Source organism: Lampris incognitus, chromosome 10, assembly GCF_029633865.1.
Source record: "Lampris incognitus isolate fLamInc1 chromosome 10, fLamInc1.hap2, whole genome shotgun sequence".
Taxonomy (NCBI): domain Eukaryota; kingdom Metazoa; phylum Chordata; class Actinopteri; order Lampriformes; family Lampridae; genus Lampris; species Lampris incognitus.
Window position 1 is genome coordinate 48,599,616 of NC_079220.1, and position 17,682 is coordinate 48,617,297.

Sequence of the window (17,682 nt, forward strand, 5' to 3'; positions counted from 1 at the left end):
AATGTTGCAAGATTGCTGAATGTTTAAATGTTTACATGCTAACCACCAGAATGTGAAAAGGAAATGGTTTATGTTGTTTAATGAGAGTCATCTGTCATTTAAAAAAATGCTGTATTAATCATTGAAGTATGCAAGTAGAAAAGACTTGTTCAGTGTTGATGCCACAGTGTTAATGGTTCGGTAAAGGGTCTACTGTTGAAGCAACTGATGAGTAGGCCACATCTCAGTTGGAAAAGAGGGATGTGGTGTATTGGATCGAGCACTCGGTGCTCGATTGTGTTGGACTGTCACCACTATTGAGTTCTGTAATACACTGGTCGAGCCTAGTAGTGTGTGATGTCTCCGTCAGTAAAGATCAGACTTGTGCCGCATCCTCGTCTCCGTGTACTTATATATAATAGTGATTAAGTTAGTAACCCACGAATAGTAACACTACAATAGTGTGCATAAGAGAAGTCACAACATAGCCCCATAACCACTACACGGACAACATTAATTAGCTAGCTAGCTCGTATACCTCGGCCGCTTGCTCCGGTTGTAATGCCTCTTGGTCTGCTTCGCCAGCGTCAGACATCAACGTTCAGTTCGAAAAATCCTCGTCGCCACATGTAGGAGTGTGTCTTCTTAACCATAACCAAACTTGTTGTGCCGTTTAGCGAAGTTTAATGAAAGAATAAAAGTTACAAGTGAGGCACTCGTGGCTGTCAGCTAGGCATGCTATCAGAACTAACCTAACCGTTTCAGTCCGGATGTTAACATTAACTACCCAAAACACTGGTAATTGTAGTCCTATAACTAAACTATGACTATGTAGTCATGTCAGGTCCTACACGTCGTTTGATGCTTTTGCTCTGAACTCGGGAGTGACAGCGCCGCAGATTTTTGAACCCCTTCTTGACATTGTCATCTGCCTGTTGGGGAATTCCAGCTATGCGTAGATTCCATCTAAGCCTGTATCTCTCAGCCTCGTCCAGCTTTTCTTCCACTTCCTCTACTTTCTCGTTGTTCTCCGTGCAAGTCACTTTCACTGCTTTCATGTCACTTTTAAGGTCGTTAACCTCTTTGAATGCAAAGTCAGGCGATCTTTTCAGAGTCGGCGCTAACAGTATTGTTTTTCACCATTTCCTCTAGACTGTCTGACCTCTCATTAATCTCTGCAGTTAAGATACTCACGATGTCTGTTGTTCTGTAGCTCGATCAGCGTAGGTTCAGTTTTGGTTTTCTTCATTTCTGGGCTTTTTAATGGTGTGTCGGGAGCAGGAGAAGGAGCCAGTTGTGGGCTTTTCGGCCGTGGGTATGAGTGGTCACTATCGACCGTGTTCATCTCATCTTCAGAAAGTTCAGAGGCTAAAGCCAGTCGCTGCTTGGCAGACTTCTTCGGTCTGGAGGATTTCCGCTTCATAGCAGAACCACAGCCGGACATTTCTTTAATAACGGCTAGCTAGCAAGCGAGTCAGTTAGCAAGCAGAAGTTAGCCGCCGGCTAAACTTCGTTCTGAGGTCATTTGAGTAAGCAAATAATGTCACTTAACGACGGTATGTATATTATGTTAGAACAATTTCCATGACCAAAGCTATACACAAAACAAACTTTTGGGTATGGTAACTCCTAAATGTCGCTCAGGTGCAATAAAGCACGACTGCTCTAGTCGCCATCTTGCGCCCCCCCCTCCTCACCCCATGGCGGCTAGAGAGCTAATTTGTTCCCCAACTTGTTTTTCATTATGAAAGTTGCTTTAAGTATTTTTCACAGTATAAAGCCGTCCATCCATTTTCTTAACCGCTTATCCTGCTCTCAGGGTCGCGGGGATGCTGAAGCCTATTCCAGCAGTCATTGGGCAGCAGGCGGGGAGACACCCTGAACAGGCCGCCAGGCCGTCACATGGCCATTGGTAACGTGTCCCACACAGCATAAATATAATATAAAATTATATTGTACAACAAATAACAAAATGTAGGGAAAAGAAAGATAATCTAATAGTTTTTGCCAAATGTATAATTTTTGAGATTTAAGTTTTCAATAGTAGTCAAATATGTTTTTGAATCACCTCCAGTATGATCCATGACAGCCAATTCCAGTTCTATTGGGGAGACTGTGGTCCAGAAAGTCCCCTTTTCTACCCAAATCATCGTTCCCATAATAAGAAGTCACATTAACTACTTTTCCAAACATTCTCTGTCCCATCTACAAGGGGGCTCTCTTGTCAAGCCCCCTCTTTAAAAAAATCATTGTGATCACAGACCATCTCAAACACTTTTTTTAATCCACAGTATGACAGAAAGCTGTTTATCAACTGCTAATTGTTTTATGCACTGTACAGTCTTTTGTTATATAAAAAATCATCATCTTGTTTCTGATCGTTTCAGAATACAGGGACGCATTTACGCAAAATCACAAAAGATCTTTAGCAGTGTTTTCTGGTCAGCGCTCCATTCCAGGTCTCCTGCTGTTGTTACCACAGCTGATAATACTGTCTTAATTTCTCAACAAGATTGTGCTCTAAATCTTAAAATACAGGTCAAAATACTGCACAATCATGCTTTTATCATCTGAGAAATATTGAAAAAATAATGTGGTTTTGTCATTTGTTGATCTGGAGAGACACCCATTCTTTCGTTTCCTCTAGATTAGACTGCTGTAACTTCTTATATTTATACACATCTCTTAGCAGAAGGGTCTTCACTCTGTTGCAGTTAGCACAGAATACTGCAGGGAGGCCATCCATACATCCATTATCTGAACCGCTTATCCTGCTCTCAGGGTTGCGGGGACACTGGAGCCTATTCCAGCAGTCATTGCGCAGCAGGTGGGGAGACACCCTGGACAGGCTGCCAAGCCATCACAGGGCCCAGCCCCCCCCCTCCAGACACACACACACACACACACACACACACATTCATACCTAGAGGCAATTCACCTGACTCACATGTCTTTGGACTGTGTGAGGAAACCCACGCAGACACAGGGAGAACATGAAAACTCCACACAGAGGACGACCTGGGATGACCCGCCATGGTTGGATTACCTCAGGGCTCGAACCCAGGACCTTCTTGCTGACGACCGTGCTAACCTCTGCGCCACCGTGCCGCCTACTGTAGGGAGGCGTTTAACCAAAACAAAAAGTAAACTTTACGAACAATGTACATATTATTAAATTAAAAATTATCATCCAAATTCATTACTTACTATGACTATTATTAATATTATATTACATTTCTTTGACATTTCCGTTAAGCACATTTGTCCTGCATCTTGCAACAGAACTGAGAATGGAGTTTCATGTATGGCTCCCCCTGTACAGCCGAGAGGAGACATTTTCTTTTTAGTGCAGGTCTGCAAGAAGGATCTCAATTTGACAACCCACTAGAACAACAGAACGCTATGAAGCAATGCCGTGGGGAGAAGTAAATGCTTTTAATCAACTTTGAAATGTATTAACTAAATCTCTAGACAAACAGGTGACCACATGGAAACTTTCCTATTTTGTGCTGAGCCCACTGGTAGGCCTTTTGTATCGTCACTAGTATGAATGATTTTCACATTTAACACAATTCACTTCTGGGGCACATCCCATGGAGATGATTTTGTGCCACCCTGAAATGCAAAAACGACTTTGGGATGAGGGGGGAAACAGTCGCTACGTCCAGCCTCTTGAGGCAGAACAGTCAGTGCACGCCAACGGCTGGCCTACCATGTCATCATTTAGTAGAAACTATAGATTTAGTCATGCTTTCTACAGGTGTTGTCAAGGTAATTATTCAAATTTTCTCGTGTGACATGGCAGCAAAGATACAATCTCTCATTCTATTCTTTTTCATATGACTTAAAACCACCAGGCTTACTGGCTGGCATTAACCCCTTAGCTCGCCAGCAAGCTCAATTTACCTTGGACGAGTCATATAGACCTGGAGAATAATTAGCTTGCTATCTTGCTGCAACACATATTCATTGTTATTTTTTGTGAGCGCGCAAGATGCAGCAAAAACGAACAAACAAAAAACAAGAGATTCAAACGCTGACCTGGGTTATTTCTAAGTGTCAAACCAGAGCTCTGTGTGAAACGACTGAACTCTCTTCTTCGACGTTTCCAGCAGGCTAGACACTGCAGGGCGTACTGCTGCCCCCACAGTCAATAAAACGCAATTCGTGTCATTTCCTTATTGTTGTTGGGGGGGGGGGGGTCCAGTGGAGCGCAACAACATATAATTGCTTTTTCAATAAACTGGTGTTTCTTTTACCAAGACAGACCATTTTTTCAAAAAAAATAAGAGACTCTGTGTATGTAACTATTAACTCTTTACACAACGGTTCCCTCTCTTTTCCGCACTTTTTTTTTTAACAAGAAAACATGACGTGCTGCACTCTCTGGACTGCCCCACTCAGCACATCGGGATGTTTACCAACTTCTCTTAAACAGCTGGCCAGACCACAATGGCCAAACTTTAGTCTGGTTAGTTTCACTGCGTCTCTCCTCCTGTTAGTCCATTGTTCTTGCAGTATCTCACTGGGAAACACAAAGCCTTCGTCTCTCCTGCATTCTCTCTGCCACCCCTTTCAAGCTCGTCTTGACTACATGCAAAAACACTCCGGTCTTCAAAACAAGATTTGACGTCACTATTTTGTCTTTCTCGGTGACTTTTAGGACTCCGCTGTGTGCAATTGCTGATGAATGTGTTGGCTCGGTACGGTCTGTGGAGCTCTGGACTAAACACGGACGGGTGGAAAAAGCTTGCAAATATTTTTTATATCGCCCCCTGGTGCTGGATGGCTACACCGTCAGAAAAGGACCGCAGTATATTGTATTTTTTGTTGCATATGCCTCTAGTAACAGGCCTAATGTAACAGATGGGATGCATGACAACACAACGTTTATTTTATTCCAACCAACATTTATCTTAGGTAAATCCCAATAACGGTAGATGTCGCTTATGTCGTAACCCATCTTCATTCATTTGTTTTATGAGCCAGCAAGATGCAACAAACGACAAACAACCTGCTCTGATTCAGATACTGACCTTGATTTCATCTAAGTTGCTCGTTGTATGAGCAACTAGTGTAAGCACATGCATTACATTTTCACTTATATTCTACCTTCATTCAGAGAGGACAGCCGCCCCATGTAGGATATTTGATTTGTAGGATACTGCCCTGCTCAGAGCTGGAGGGCGAAATGGATCTGTATAATCATGATCAATAATCAGAAATAACACCGAGGCAAGAACTGCGTGACACAAGCCGCTTAGCTGTGTACTGCCCTGTACTGTCTCTTTTCATAACTTGTCTTATTTGATTTGCTGCTATTAACCAAAACTGACCTAGTCAACTGTTCAGACGAAGACCTAACTACTTGAGAAACTCTAGATGCCAACTTTACTTTTTTCTTTGAGTCTGCAAAACGGAGATTAGGTGGGGATTAGAGACCACCGGACCATTTTGCTGCCGCATTTTCCCCTTGAGATATTTCAGGAATGTCATGTTTTATGTTGAAGAACACAAGACCTGATGGCGGGGCTATTTCACGCAATTAAGCAACCAGGTTGCCAGGTTGGGTCTGGGCTCAGACCCGCAGGCAACACGAAACACCGCAATTCATGAGGTAGACTAGATACGCTTCAACTAAACCGCACCTTTAAACTCGGCGTTGCGAATAAACGCGCAGCACAGTCCCCGTTTCCATTACTTGTAGGAGTTAACTTGGGGGGGGGGGGGGCGAGCGAGCGCAGCATAGGCGTCCGCATACTTGTCGTCTCTGATGCTGCCGGTTAACAAAGGGAGGTCTGTGCCCCTGCAGGTTGGCTCCTTCGCTCAGGTACTGTAACACGAAACTGGACCACGTGACCGGGGGACGCGGACGGCCGACGACAGAACTGCTCTGGCTTGCAGACCGACAGGTAGCCCAGTCTGCGACTCGCTCCCACACGGAGAGAGAGAAGCTCCGCTTTCCTCGGCAAACTTTGCTCCGGCCGGACCGAGTATCCGTGGGGTTTTAAGGAGCCCCGGCAGTCTTGTGGTTGAACTCTCCGGCCGTGGCCGCGTTTAGTCTGATAAGGTGAGGCCGACGACGACAACAACAACATGGTTCATTCTTGAGGAGTCCACTTCACAAACAGGTGCACTTCCTGTTGCCTCGGCCATCTGGGAACACCATGCCGGGGGTACGTACCTTATTTACCTTAATGCCCCCCCCCGTGTACATTGTGTATTGTTGCATTCAATGATAGGGTGTAATTAACTTGACATAAAACGCGGGAATGTAATGTTTTGTTAATGAGAGACCAGAAGTCATCAGTCTACATGCTATCGTCGTTCTAAGTTTAATAGTTCTCAGTTCTTTGTTTTTTTATATATCAGGGCTATTTTTAGCCTTATCTGAGCCTCCCCCCCCCCACTCTGAATAGGTTTACGTTTGCATTAAAGGAAACGATGATTCAACCCCAGGCTGCATGGCTCACCCATTACTCATTCTGCAGTATTGCTCTATCTATCTATCTATCTATCTATCTATCTATCTATCTATCTATCTATCTATCTATCTATCTCTGTCAGTTTACACATGGTGGAATCCCAGAATTAAGCTTTTGACTGTACTAATTTGTAGGTCTTTTGATGAGGATATTTCTTTTCTCCTCCGGTGTTGCCCAGAGAAACAGCCTGTGAATGTTGGACTTGACGAAATGGGCCCAGGCAGGTGCCCTGCAGTCCTATTACCGGTCTACCCTTACTAGGCCCTCCTGGTCACGGGCAGAAATGGCACCGCTCCCAGATATTCTGAGGATGCCTGGACTTTTGGTCGGGAGCGCCTTGCTGCTCATATTGGGCAGCAATCCTGTCTGGGGTGAGTCAGTCACCATCCCTTCATCATCACAATTTCTCATAAAAAAACCCCAAAAAACATCCTCCTCCCCCACTTACACACAGACAGAACAGCACACACACACACATACACACACACACACACACACACACACACACACACACACACACACACACACACACACACACACACACACACACACACACACACACACACAAAGGGAGGGTGAAGAGAGCGATAAAGAGGAACAACCGAACTTCTGTTACTGCATGGGAGAAAAATGTAATAGACGCTGCTGAGAGGATCCGAGACATGCACAGGCCTGTCAATATGTTGTAACTTGATTGCGTGCTCATTTCAGTTACAGATTAAAACCTAAAACAGTGCAGCAAGACCACGTTGTTTTTGCTCTTTCTTTTCTAGCAGTGTGCCGGGGCCCATGTGCCTGTGTCTGCTTTTTAAAGGGTTTATCGGCCCACTGTAATTTCTGCTCTGTTACAGACGTTTGTTTGCCAGGCATTCCCTTTTCAGCAGAAACATTCCCTCCTTTAGCCCATGCTTCTTTTTTTTTTTCCTCTCGAGTCTCGACACGGTGAACTTTTGTCCTTGGGAAGTTTACTATTTACCTTAGTTAATGATTGGCTGAGTTAGAAAGTCCTCAGTGCCGCTTCTAAGTTTTGCAAACAAGAAAATATTATCAGATTGATTCAGCGTGACACAATACTGGATCAGACTGCAGTTTTGGACGCGTTTCAAACGGAAGTGCTTATCTGACTCCACTGACCACAGCAACAGCTTACCGCCGCATACCAGGACCTTTACTTGGTCTTTCCGTTATCCTTCTGCTCAGGTAGTATCTGTGTCGTCAGCGTGATGTCACCAGACATTCACATGGCTGGCCATGTGACTGTCTATCAATGTATAAAAGGCTTGAAACAAGAGTTGGACCGTCGGGGCTAAAATGATTACAGGTGATGTCGGTTCCTCTTTCACCTTTTCTCATGGTGTACCTTAGTTCCTATGATTCACAGGTAGTATCGAGGTTTAACTACTTGTCCAAAATTACATAGAATGTTTTACATTGCAGCGTAAGGTTTTGGGGCATTTACATCAGTTAATAAAATAAGATCAGAAATATGCCCCGGTGACCCCGTGGACTCACCACCAGCAGGGATGAGTATTGGGGTAGGGTGCAATGCAGGCCGGGTGGCAGGCAAAGGCAGGGACCGGGGCGTGTCGACTTCCAGCTTCGCAGACTGGTCCAGGAGGACCAACTGGGAGGAGACCCCGGGATAGGCCCAGAACTCGCTGGAGGGACTACATGTCCATTCTGGCTTGGGAACGCCTTGGTCCCTTGAAGGAGCTGGAGGGCATTGTTGGGGAGATTGGGCATTGCTGTCTCCCCAGCAATGCCCTCCAGCAACCCGACCCCGGAGAAGCGGCTGATTATGAGAGAGAGAGAGAGAGAGAGAGAGAGAGACTATGCCCCAGTATAAATGGGCCTGAAAAATATGTCATCACTATACAGCATCCAGCATTAAGCGATGTTAAGTTATGATTCTCTTTCCTCTTCACAGGGAATAATACCACGACTACAAGCACATCCTCCCCAAGCACCACCACTGTGAGTGAAATTCTCATCCCTAAATATTCTGTCAATATAAATATAAATATAAATATTCTATGCAGCAATACCCAGTGCTCACCAATGGACATCTGTCTTGTGTCTCTCCCTATGCAGGGACCCACAACCGACATTGCAGCTATTGTGGCCCCCATTGTAACGCTGGGTCTTCTGGCTATCATCGCCGGCGTCCTCACCTGGCTGTTTTGCGTTGTGAAGAAGAAGAGGCAGACTGAAGGGACTTACCGACCCAGTGCCGAGGAGCAGTCCGGGACGAGGAGCGTGGAGACTCCGAATGCACTCAAGTTGCCCAAGGAGGAGAGACTTATTTGAGTGGCTCTGTTTGGCGTCTTATTAAATCAAGGTCTGATCCACATGCGCTTAACATTGTGGCCGGAGTACTTTCACGGGGCCCCAACCAAGAGGCGCTTCAGACAGGCATCTTGATAGCATACTACATTAAATACACCACAGTTGGGCAGCCCAGCGTCACTTTCTGTCAGGGGGCCCAGAATTCCTTGCAGCACCGCTGTGTGACAGAAGATAAGATGTCTCCAGGAGAAATGGAGGCTCACGGTAGCCCACGTTTCGGCGACATTTGCAATCATAAAGTGTGAGTTACCTCTTCATTTCAACAGATTCTGTCTTATTTTCTGGAAGGTTCCTTGGATGGCGAGCACTGAGATGTATTTGTAAGTAAGATATAGATAAAATACCAACAAAAGCTTGGTTTATGTGAACGATGCTCTGGACGACACCACTGCACTAAATGAACAAAGGCAGTATTTTATCACTACTGCTCATCGTGTTTCTACAAACATGTTCTTCTTCTTTTTCAATGTTTCAGTTGAACTGATGTAGCTTACCGTATAGATTTGCTTAACTGACTACAATCCTATTTCATGCGGAAGCATGCTGCTATAACCAGCTACAGTAAATGGTAGCTAGCACAAACGAAATATGAATGCTGTAATGTACGCAACACAAGAAAATGCTTCTGAAAGATGAAATCATTTCAAAAATTACTTCATGGGTGAGTCTTATATTGATATTTTACCTCGGACTCACTTTATGCTGTTAAGAGTCCTTATGAAATGTGTTTTTTTTTGCGTATTCGGTTACATTATAAATCTGTATGAGAGAAAATTCCCAAGATTTTTCAAAAGACCTGCTGCATGTTTAACAAACAAGGTTACACTGGAAACCTGAATCACTCAAAAATGAATGATTGTTTACACTTGAATTATGATCATAATGATGGCTATTGTTATTAAAAATAATAATAATTTAAACCCGGTAATGAAGCTGATTTAAAGTCACATTATTTGTCATTTTTAATCTTTTTTCAAATTAACCTGTGTGACTTGCACTCTCTGCACGCTGAGATGTTTTGCAATGTCACAACATTTTTGTCATCCATCCATTATCCGAACCGCTTAGCCTGCTCTCAGGGTCGCGGGAATGCTGGGGCCTATCCCAGTAGTCATTGGGCGGCAGGTGGGAAGACACCCTAGACTGGCCACCAGGCTATCACACAGGGCACACACACATTCATACCTAGGGACAATTTAGTACGGCCGATTCACCTGACCTACATGTCTTTGGACTGTGGGAGGAAACCGGAGCACCCGGAGAAAAGCCACGCAGATACGGGGAGAACATGCAAACTCCACACAGAGGACAACCCAGGACGACCCCTCCCAAGGTTGGACTACCCCGGGACTCGAACCCAGGACCTTCTTGCTGTGAGGCGACTGCGCTAACCACTACGCCACCGTGCTGCCCCATGTTTATCAGTGTGTCTCCAATAAATGCCCCGGAATATTTTTAGAATAGTTGTGTATTAATAACCATTTATACACAATGGGACCATGTGTGTCCATGTACAGCCATGGGCCCCTTCAAGACTGCTGCAGACTGCAGAGCCCTGCAGAGTCCACCCCCACCCCCCAGGTCCTGGGGTTCGAACCCGGGACCTTCTTGTTGTGAGGCGACCGTGCTAACCATTGCACCGCCGAATATAACGCCGAAACATAATTTATTTATGGTAATGTAGAGAAATTATATTTGATGCTTACAAAAGTTTTGTTAATGGTGATTTGGATATGAAGTTCTTGGTAACGATTTTCATTGACCACATTACATGACACATCACTACACAGCTGCAGGCAGTTTGTAGATATGCCATATATCTGATCCAGTATAGGTCATGAAGGGTTTATTCACATGTTATGACTTCACCTTGCAGGTTGATCATTCTTATGTTAGGCCTACTTCTCTTCTTGACTGAGTATTCATCTCTCCAGATGCGGTGTGGTATAATCATCACACACACAGCAACAGAAGACATTAGCGGAGACAAGAAACCAGTCGGTAGGCCTAACACACAACTTATCAGCCTGCCATGTGGAATCATAACATATGAATAAAACCTTCAGGACTCATCCTGGATCAGTTATATGGCATATCTACACGGTCTATAGCTGTGTAGTGATGTGTCATGTAATGTAATCAATGTAAATCGTTACCAAGTTCTTAAACATTTGAAATCCACAGTGAGTCTGTCAGGAACAACAATTCCCTGGGAAAATCTCGACCAAAATAATAATATGGTAAATAAATTATAATAAATATTGGATTACATTTATATAGCGCTTTTGTAGGCATCCAAAGCGCTTCACATTGAAGGGGGTAACGCACTTCAACCACCACCAATGTGGAGCACACACCTGGGTGATGCACAGCAGCCATTTTGCATCAGGATGCTCACCACACATCAGCTTGAGGTGGAGAGGGAGGAATCATTGAGCCAATTACACGGGGGGATGATTAGGTGGCCAGATGGAGAGAGCCAAGTTGGGAATTTTGCCAGGACATCAGAGAACCCCCCCCCCTACTCTTTGTGATAAGTACCATGGGATCTTTAATGACCACAGTAAGTCAGGACCTCGGTTTAATGTCTCATCCGAAGGACGGCATCTCCTACAGCACAGTGTCCCCGTCACTGCACCAGGGCATTGGGATTTGATATTTGTTTATTAGGACTAGGGGGAAGACTGCTCCCTACTGTACTGTCCACAAATACACGGGTTAAAGTCTGAACATCACACCTACTGGTTCACCAATACCACTTCCAGTAGCAACTCATCTTCCCAGGAGGTCTTCCGTCCAAGTACTAGCCAAGCCCATACCTACTTAGCTTCTAACATTTGGCAGAGCCAGGGTACTTACTGGTGTGGCTGCCGGCTGAAAATAGTAATTCAGGTCATAATGTTCTGTGCTTGTTCAACTGCACACAGGATTCAAATGTGATATGATGTGATCCTGTGATGTGCTGTGCCCTGTGATGGCCTGGCGGCCTGTCCAGGGTGTCTCCCTGCCTGCCGCCCAATGACTGCTGGGATAGACTCCAGCATCCCCGCGGCCCTGGGAGCAGGATAAGCAGTTTGGATAATGGATGGATGGATGTATCTTACCCAATTGTTGTCATTGCTTGCACATATTAAACACAGACTGTAACACAACTGACAGATTGAGTGTATCCAGGGCTTTCTGTGCTGTTTAGCCCCAGTAGCTGAACTGGTAGATGTGTTTGCACCCAAGGACATGTATATGTCATAAACATAGCTGCATTGTTGTGTATAGGTCCCTGCATACTTCAGTCAAGTTTAATTTCTACAAACTATTGCCTTTAAAACTCAACTGTGTCTCAAGTATATTATTTTATTGCAGTATTTGCAGTATCCAAAGGAGTTGTATCAAGTGCAACTGGACTTGGTATATATCCGTGAAGACGTTTCGCCTCTCATCCAAGAGGCTTCCTCAGTTCGTGCCTTTCTGACTAGACCAAGCTAGTCTAGCTTGGTCTAGTCAGAATGATTCAACTCCTTTGGATAACCATGACCTGGATGAATGAGAACATCCACAGACAGTATTTGCAGTAGTTTTTGATATAAAAAAAAGTATGAGGACTGATTCATTTTATCACACTGATCCTGTAGTATAGCCAATCCTTCAAAGGTAAGCAATGCTCAGTACAATTTCCCATTGATTTTACTGAATATTATTTGCAGTCCAGTGTAATGGATGGATAATTGTGTAAACTGCAGCTATGATAAGCATACATTTTTGAGGTACTTGTAATCATTTTGTAACCATGGATCGCCATGTCGTGGTGGAGAGGCTTGCGTGTACCAATGATCCCAAGAGCTATACTGTCTGGGGCTTGGCTCCTGATAGGGTCACCCAAGGTGGATAGGTCAAGGGGGAGGTTCCAGATGAAGTGCGATCCAACAAAGACCTCAACGGCGGAACTGGCAGAAGATGTCTCCGGGTCACAACGGCAGTGAAGGTGGATGAAGGCTGCAACAGAGGGTGGTCGCCAATTGTCTTGGTTCTCCATGCCATTGGACCCTGCCAAGGACGGTGTTATTGCTGCAGGCACAGCAGCCACTCCGCATAAAAAGCTGTCACATGCAGGCATCCTCCCATTACACGGCTCCAGGATCGGCCCCTTCCCCCCACCTGAAGACCCAAAGGGACCCGAAGGGAGGATGGTCATACTCAACCCCAAGTGACTGCTGATGATGAACCACAACAACTAATATGGTCAATTCCATAGCCATAAGGTGGTCACCCCCCCCCGTCATCTTTATTTATTTATGTACAGGATAGAGAAAGCCATATTAGGAAATAGAAAGATGCTGCTGTCAATCAGCAGAATATTAATTTGATAATACAGTGAGCATTGCTGCTGTTTCATTTGATATGGTGTCGCGTTACCTTGCAAATTGTGACTGTGCAAGGACCTAAAATGGATGTGGCCCCATGTAAACAGGTGAAGGAATAGCATTGCTTTTTACCTTTTACAATGCCACTATTTAGTCCGTCCTTATCTCCTCTGTAATTATCATGTCTGGCATCAGACAAGGCACAAAGGCAGCTTCCATCCCCCAAGTGGTGGGCCTGATCAATAACCTAACCACAGCCTGACTCTGAGTTCCTTAAGTGTCCATGTGGTGTGAGACACCATTTCTATTCTGGTTGCTGGGGCTTCCATCATAGACCAGTTTCACTTTCTTCTAGTTGACTCAGTTAACGCCACTGTCGACATGTCTTACTTTGCATTTATTGTTTTAAATTGAACAACGGTCTCTCACTGTGCATATCCACAAGGATTAGTCATCGCGCTGCAGGAATATCATTCAAGCGCTGCTGCAGCATGTCCGCGTTTCAGCAGATTTAAGCATAAAGCACCAAGTAAATCAATGAATACAAAAAGACAGGAACAGTAGCCTTTAATCGGTTACAAACTTTAAATCAAGCTCCAATTTCACGGCTTCACAGTTAAATTCACTTGCTTTTGAATACGGCAAGGCAATGACGGGATAGACACAAGGATGTAAATTATTCAGTGCATTCACAACATACAAAACCACATTTTTAGTGAAAAATGTAAAAAAAAAATTTAATCACAACTATCAATTAACACCAGTCTCTAATACTAAAGGGTAATAGTGGTAAAAGTGCGGTGGACCATTCAATTCATGATGGAGAGGGGTGAGAGGGGCATGGCTGGGACTGGGTGAAGGAGGGTTGAAACGAGGCTTGGCAGTGGGAGAAAGCTGAAGTTTTAGGCGACGTCCTCGTCTCCCTCCTCCTCAAACTCGCCCTCCTCCGCAGTGGCATCCTGGTACTGCTGGTACTCGGACACCAGGTCGTTCATGTTGCTCTCGGCCTCGGTGAACTCCATCTCATCCATCCCCTCGCCGGTGTACCAGTGAAGGAAGGCCTTGCGCCGGAACATGGCGGTGAACTGCTCGGAGATGCGCTTGAACAGCTCCTGGATGGCCGTGCTGTTCCCAATGAATGTGGCGGCCATCTTGAGGCCGCGGGGCGGGACGTCGCAGACGGCGGTCTTGACGTTGTTGGGGATCCACTCCACGAAGTAGCTGCTGTTCTTGTTCTGCACGTTCAGCATCTGTTCGTCCACCTCCTTCATGGACATGCGGCCCCTGAACACTGCAGCCACAGTGAGGTAGCGGCCATGACGGGGGTCGCAGGCGGCCATCATGTTCTTTGCGTCGAACATCTGTTGGGTGAGCTCGGGCACAGACAGGGCACGATACTGCTGACTCCCCCTGCTGGTTAGGGGGGCAAAGCCCGGCATGAAAAAGTGGAGGCGGGGGAAGGGCACCATGTTAACTGCCAGTTTGCGGAGGTCAGCATTGAGCTGGCCGGGGAAACGCAGGCAAGTGGTCACCCCGCTCATGGTGGCCGACACCAGGTGGTTGAGGTCTCCGTAGGTGGGTGTGGTGAGTTTGAGTGTGCGGAAGCAGATATCGTACAGTGCTTCATTGTCAATGCAATAGGTCTCATCTGTGTTCTCCACCAGCTGATGGACGGAGAGGGTGGCGTTGTAAGGCTCCACCACCGTGTCAGACACCTTGGGGGAGGGCACCACGCTGAAGGTGTTCATGATGCGATCGGGGTACTCCTCGCGGATCTTGCTGATGAGCAGGGTGCCCATGCCAGAGCCGGTACCGCCGCCTAAAGAGTGGGTGAGCTGGAAGCCCTGGAGACAGTCGCAGCTCTCGGCCTCCTTCCTCACAACATCCAGGACAGAGTCCACCAGCTCAGCACCCTCCGTGTAGTGACCCTTGGCCCAGTTGTTTCCAGCTCCACTCTGGCCTGCAAACAGAAGATGAGTAATACATAGCACTGAACAGGGAAAGCATCACATTGAACATCTTCACACAGTGCACCACTGGGGGAAAAAATCACTTGGTTCGATTCCGATCTGGGTTACATTCAGGTGAATCTACAGTGAACTCAAATGCCTACCAAAGACAAAGTTGTCGGGTCTGAAGATTTGTCCGAAGGGGCCGGACCTGACTGAGTCCATGGTACCAGGCTCCAGATCCACCAAGATGGCGCGAGGCACATACTTTCCACCTGTGGTTATTAGAGATGGATGATCAATACCAACCTCAATTATCTATAAAGCTAAGAGGAACTAGTTTGATTCTCCTGATGTTCCTCTGATGCAGGGTGTGCCAAACATTATCTCTAGCAGCACAGCTCGACGGGTGGGGGAGGGGAAAGGAGCTATATTTTGTTTACTCTGACACACCCAAGCTTGATTTGTAGCTTACCTGTGGCCTCATTATAATAGACACTGATTCTCTCTAGCTGTAAATCGCTGTCTCCATGGTAGGTACCAGTGGGATCGATGCCGTGCTCATCGCTGATCACCTCCCAGAACTGAGGCAGAAACACAGAATAGGTGCGGATATGCTATGAGTTTAAACTCGGGGTACAAAAAGCAAGAGAATCCTTCAAACGCAGGTCCAGAAGGGGCCGGTGTGGGTGCAGGTCTTTGTTCCAACCAAGCAGTTACACACTTGATCTATTAGTCAAACCAACAGTCTTTGCTAAGGACCTTGATTTGTAGACTCAGGTGTGCAACTGCTTGGTTGGAACAAAGGCCTGCACCCACACCGGCCCTTTCTGGATCACGTTGCCCATCCCTGAAGTAGACAGCAAAATCCATGATCCTGATGGCGCAGTCCTGCTTACTCGGTGAGAGCCAGTTTCAAATGCAGGCCATCACTGACCGGTGCATAAATCCTAAATGTAGGTTAAAGCAAACTTTAATTAGCGAACGGGGATAATCTGATAAGCATCACTGTCCTCGACATTAAGGAAACATACTGTACCCCCCACAGGGTCCACTTTATTAAACCGTTCCCCCAATGAAGTGTGATCCATTTCAATTCACTTCACAGGGTCCAACATTCAAATCATTCAAATCAAATCATTCCTTTAGGGTAATCGAAATGAAAAGATTCTTTTGTTAAGATAGGTCATGTAACCCACACGGTCTATGGAGGGGGTGGGTGGGGGAGTGGGGGAGGGAAGCGGCCCATCGTGACAACACCGGTGCAATATTCCCAATTATCACAAACCTTACCACCCACAAATGTTCAAGGCATAAAATAATAGGCTATCTGACATGCACGAACTAGAGTTAGCGCGAACACGTCTGTTTCCGGACGAACGGAGCTGCGTCTGTTGCGTAAAGTAGTGCAGCGCTACTTGAGCCACCACGCAGGCTCTGCGGGGGGAATAACGGCGCCCAGCTACACCGCACTGACTATCGCTAGCAACACGGCTAGAGAAGTACCGAGGACGGATTAGATAAGCATGCAATCCTGCACAGTCCATTGACGGCAACCCGGGCAGGGAATAAACGCGGCTGCAGATACCTTGGCTCCGATCTGGTTTCCGCACTGACCAGCTTGCAGATGCACTATTTCACGCATTTTTGGACGAGCGGCCTGTTACGCAGTGACTCGGCAGAAATCAGAGGAATGACGATGCGCACAACCCTCCACCTCTTTCTTCTCTCGGCAGTGTCCCGGCTGTCTGGCTGTCAGAGATTGCGCCGCCTCTCATACGACTACTTTCTCTCTCTCTCTCTCTCTCTCTCTCTCTCTCTCTCTCTCTCTCTCTCTCTCTCTCTCTCTCTCTCTCTCTCTCTCTCTCTCTCTCTCTCTCTCTCTCTCTCTCTCTCTCTCTCTCTCTCTCTCTCTCTCTCTCTCTCTCTCTCTCTCTCTCTCTCTCTCTCTCTCTCTCTCTCTCTCTCTCTCTCTCTCTCTCTCTCTCTCTCTCTCTCTCTCTCTCTCTCTCTCTCTCTCTCTCTCTCTCTCTCTCTCTCTCTCTCTCTCTCTCTCTCTCTCTCTCTCTCTCTCTCTCTCATACCTCTACTGGGCCGAGACGGTGGCGCAACGTGACGTCATTCCCATGGCAACCAAAGACCGGAGGAGAGAGGGCGGAACTTGACATCGTGGAGATGAGGGATAGGATACCGAGATGCTGCCTCGATGACAGCCAGGTACATGAGAAGGCCCTCTTTTTGAAACGGGGCTGCCTGTGCTAGCTCCGCCACTTTTACAAGGGCGGGAGCTGTTTACTGCTGAGCTGGTGGCACACAAGCGACAATGGCTGCTACACCTTGTTTGTAGTTCTTGCTGACAGAGGGCGAGACAGATAAGTGAAATTATGGATGTCATTCTTAACCTAATACTATTTCTAATCTAAACTTTAAACCGAAGTCATAACCCCAAATAGCCCCTTGAAGTAGTGGCCAAAATATCCTCACAAACCAAATTTGACCCCATTAGAAAGAAAGGTGGGCTGTCAAAGGTTAGACCTCACAAGCATGGCACGTGCACACACATGC

General features: G+C 46.2%; 2 protein-coding genes across 4 annotated transcripts; one reads left to right on the forward strand and one right to left on the reverse strand.

Annotated features, from left to right (window-relative positions):
- Nucleotides 1-5,705: 5,705 nt before the first annotated feature.
- Nucleotides 5,706-12,110, forward strand: crb3a (crumbs homolog 3a). 2 transcript variants are annotated; one of them, XM_056288044.1, is made up of 4 exons: nucleotides 5,706-6,155; nucleotides 6,599-6,835; nucleotides 8,392-8,438; nucleotides 8,556-12,110. In XM_056288044.1, exons 2-4 carry the CDS (start codon nucleotides 6,658-6,660, stop codon nucleotides 8,769-8,771), a joined length of 441 nt encoding a protein of 146 aa, XP_056144019.1. In that variant the 5' UTR covers nucleotides 5,706-6,155; nucleotides 6,599-6,657; the 3' UTR covers nucleotides 8,772-12,110. The 2 variants fall into 2 exon arrangements, with proteins under 2 accessions (XP_056144019.1, XP_056144018.1); XM_056288043.1 differs by having other exon boundaries at nucleotides 5,710-6,155; nucleotides 6,643-6,835.
- Nucleotides 12,111-13,572: 1,462 nt separating this feature from the next.
- tubb4bl (tubulin, beta 4B class IVb-like) lies at nucleotides 13,573-17,324 on the reverse strand. Of its 2 annotated transcripts, none has more exons than XM_056288124.1 (4): nucleotides 17,202-17,324; nucleotides 15,593-15,701; nucleotides 15,282-15,392; nucleotides 13,573-15,128 (listed from the first exon to the last, which is right to left on the reverse strand). In XM_056288124.1, exons 1-4 carry the CDS (start codon nucleotides 17,283-17,285, stop codon nucleotides 14,071-14,073), a joined length of 1,362 nt encoding a protein of 453 aa, XP_056144099.1. In that variant the 5' UTR covers nucleotides 17,286-17,324; the 3' UTR covers nucleotides 13,573-14,070. The 2 variants fall into 2 exon arrangements, with proteins under 2 accessions (XP_056144099.1, XP_056144100.1); XM_056288125.1 differs by lacking the exon at nucleotides 17,202-17,324 and adding an exon at nucleotides 16,706-16,876.
- Nucleotides 17,325-17,682: the final 358 nt, after the last annotated feature.

Bases quoted from the DNA above. Each gene is read 5' to 3' on its own strand.
- crb3a (XM_056288044.1), top strand. From the start codon at position 6,658: ATGTTGGACTTGACGAAATGGGCCCAGGCAGGTGCCCTGCAGTCCTAT. The intron at 6,836-8,391 runs GTGAGTCAGTCA...TCCTCTTCACAG, and splicing joins GGGCAGCAATCCTGTCTGGG to GGAATAATACCACGACTACA. The intron at 8,439-8,555 runs GTGAGTGAAATT...CTCCCTATGCAG, and splicing joins CCTCCCCAAGCACCACCACT to GGACCCACAACCGACATTGC.
- tubb4bl (XM_056288124.1), bottom strand. From the start codon at position 17,285: ATGTCAAGTTCCGCCCTCTCTCCTCCGGTCTTTGGTTGCCATGGGAAT. The intron at 15,393-15,592 runs GTAAGCTACAAA...TAATAACCACAG, and splicing joins CTATTATAATGAGGCCACAG to GTGGAAAGTATGTGCCTCGC. The intron at 15,129-15,281 runs GTAGGCATTTGA...TTCTGTTTGCAG, and splicing joins ACCCGACAACTTTGTCTTTG to GCCAGAGTGGAGCTGGAAAC.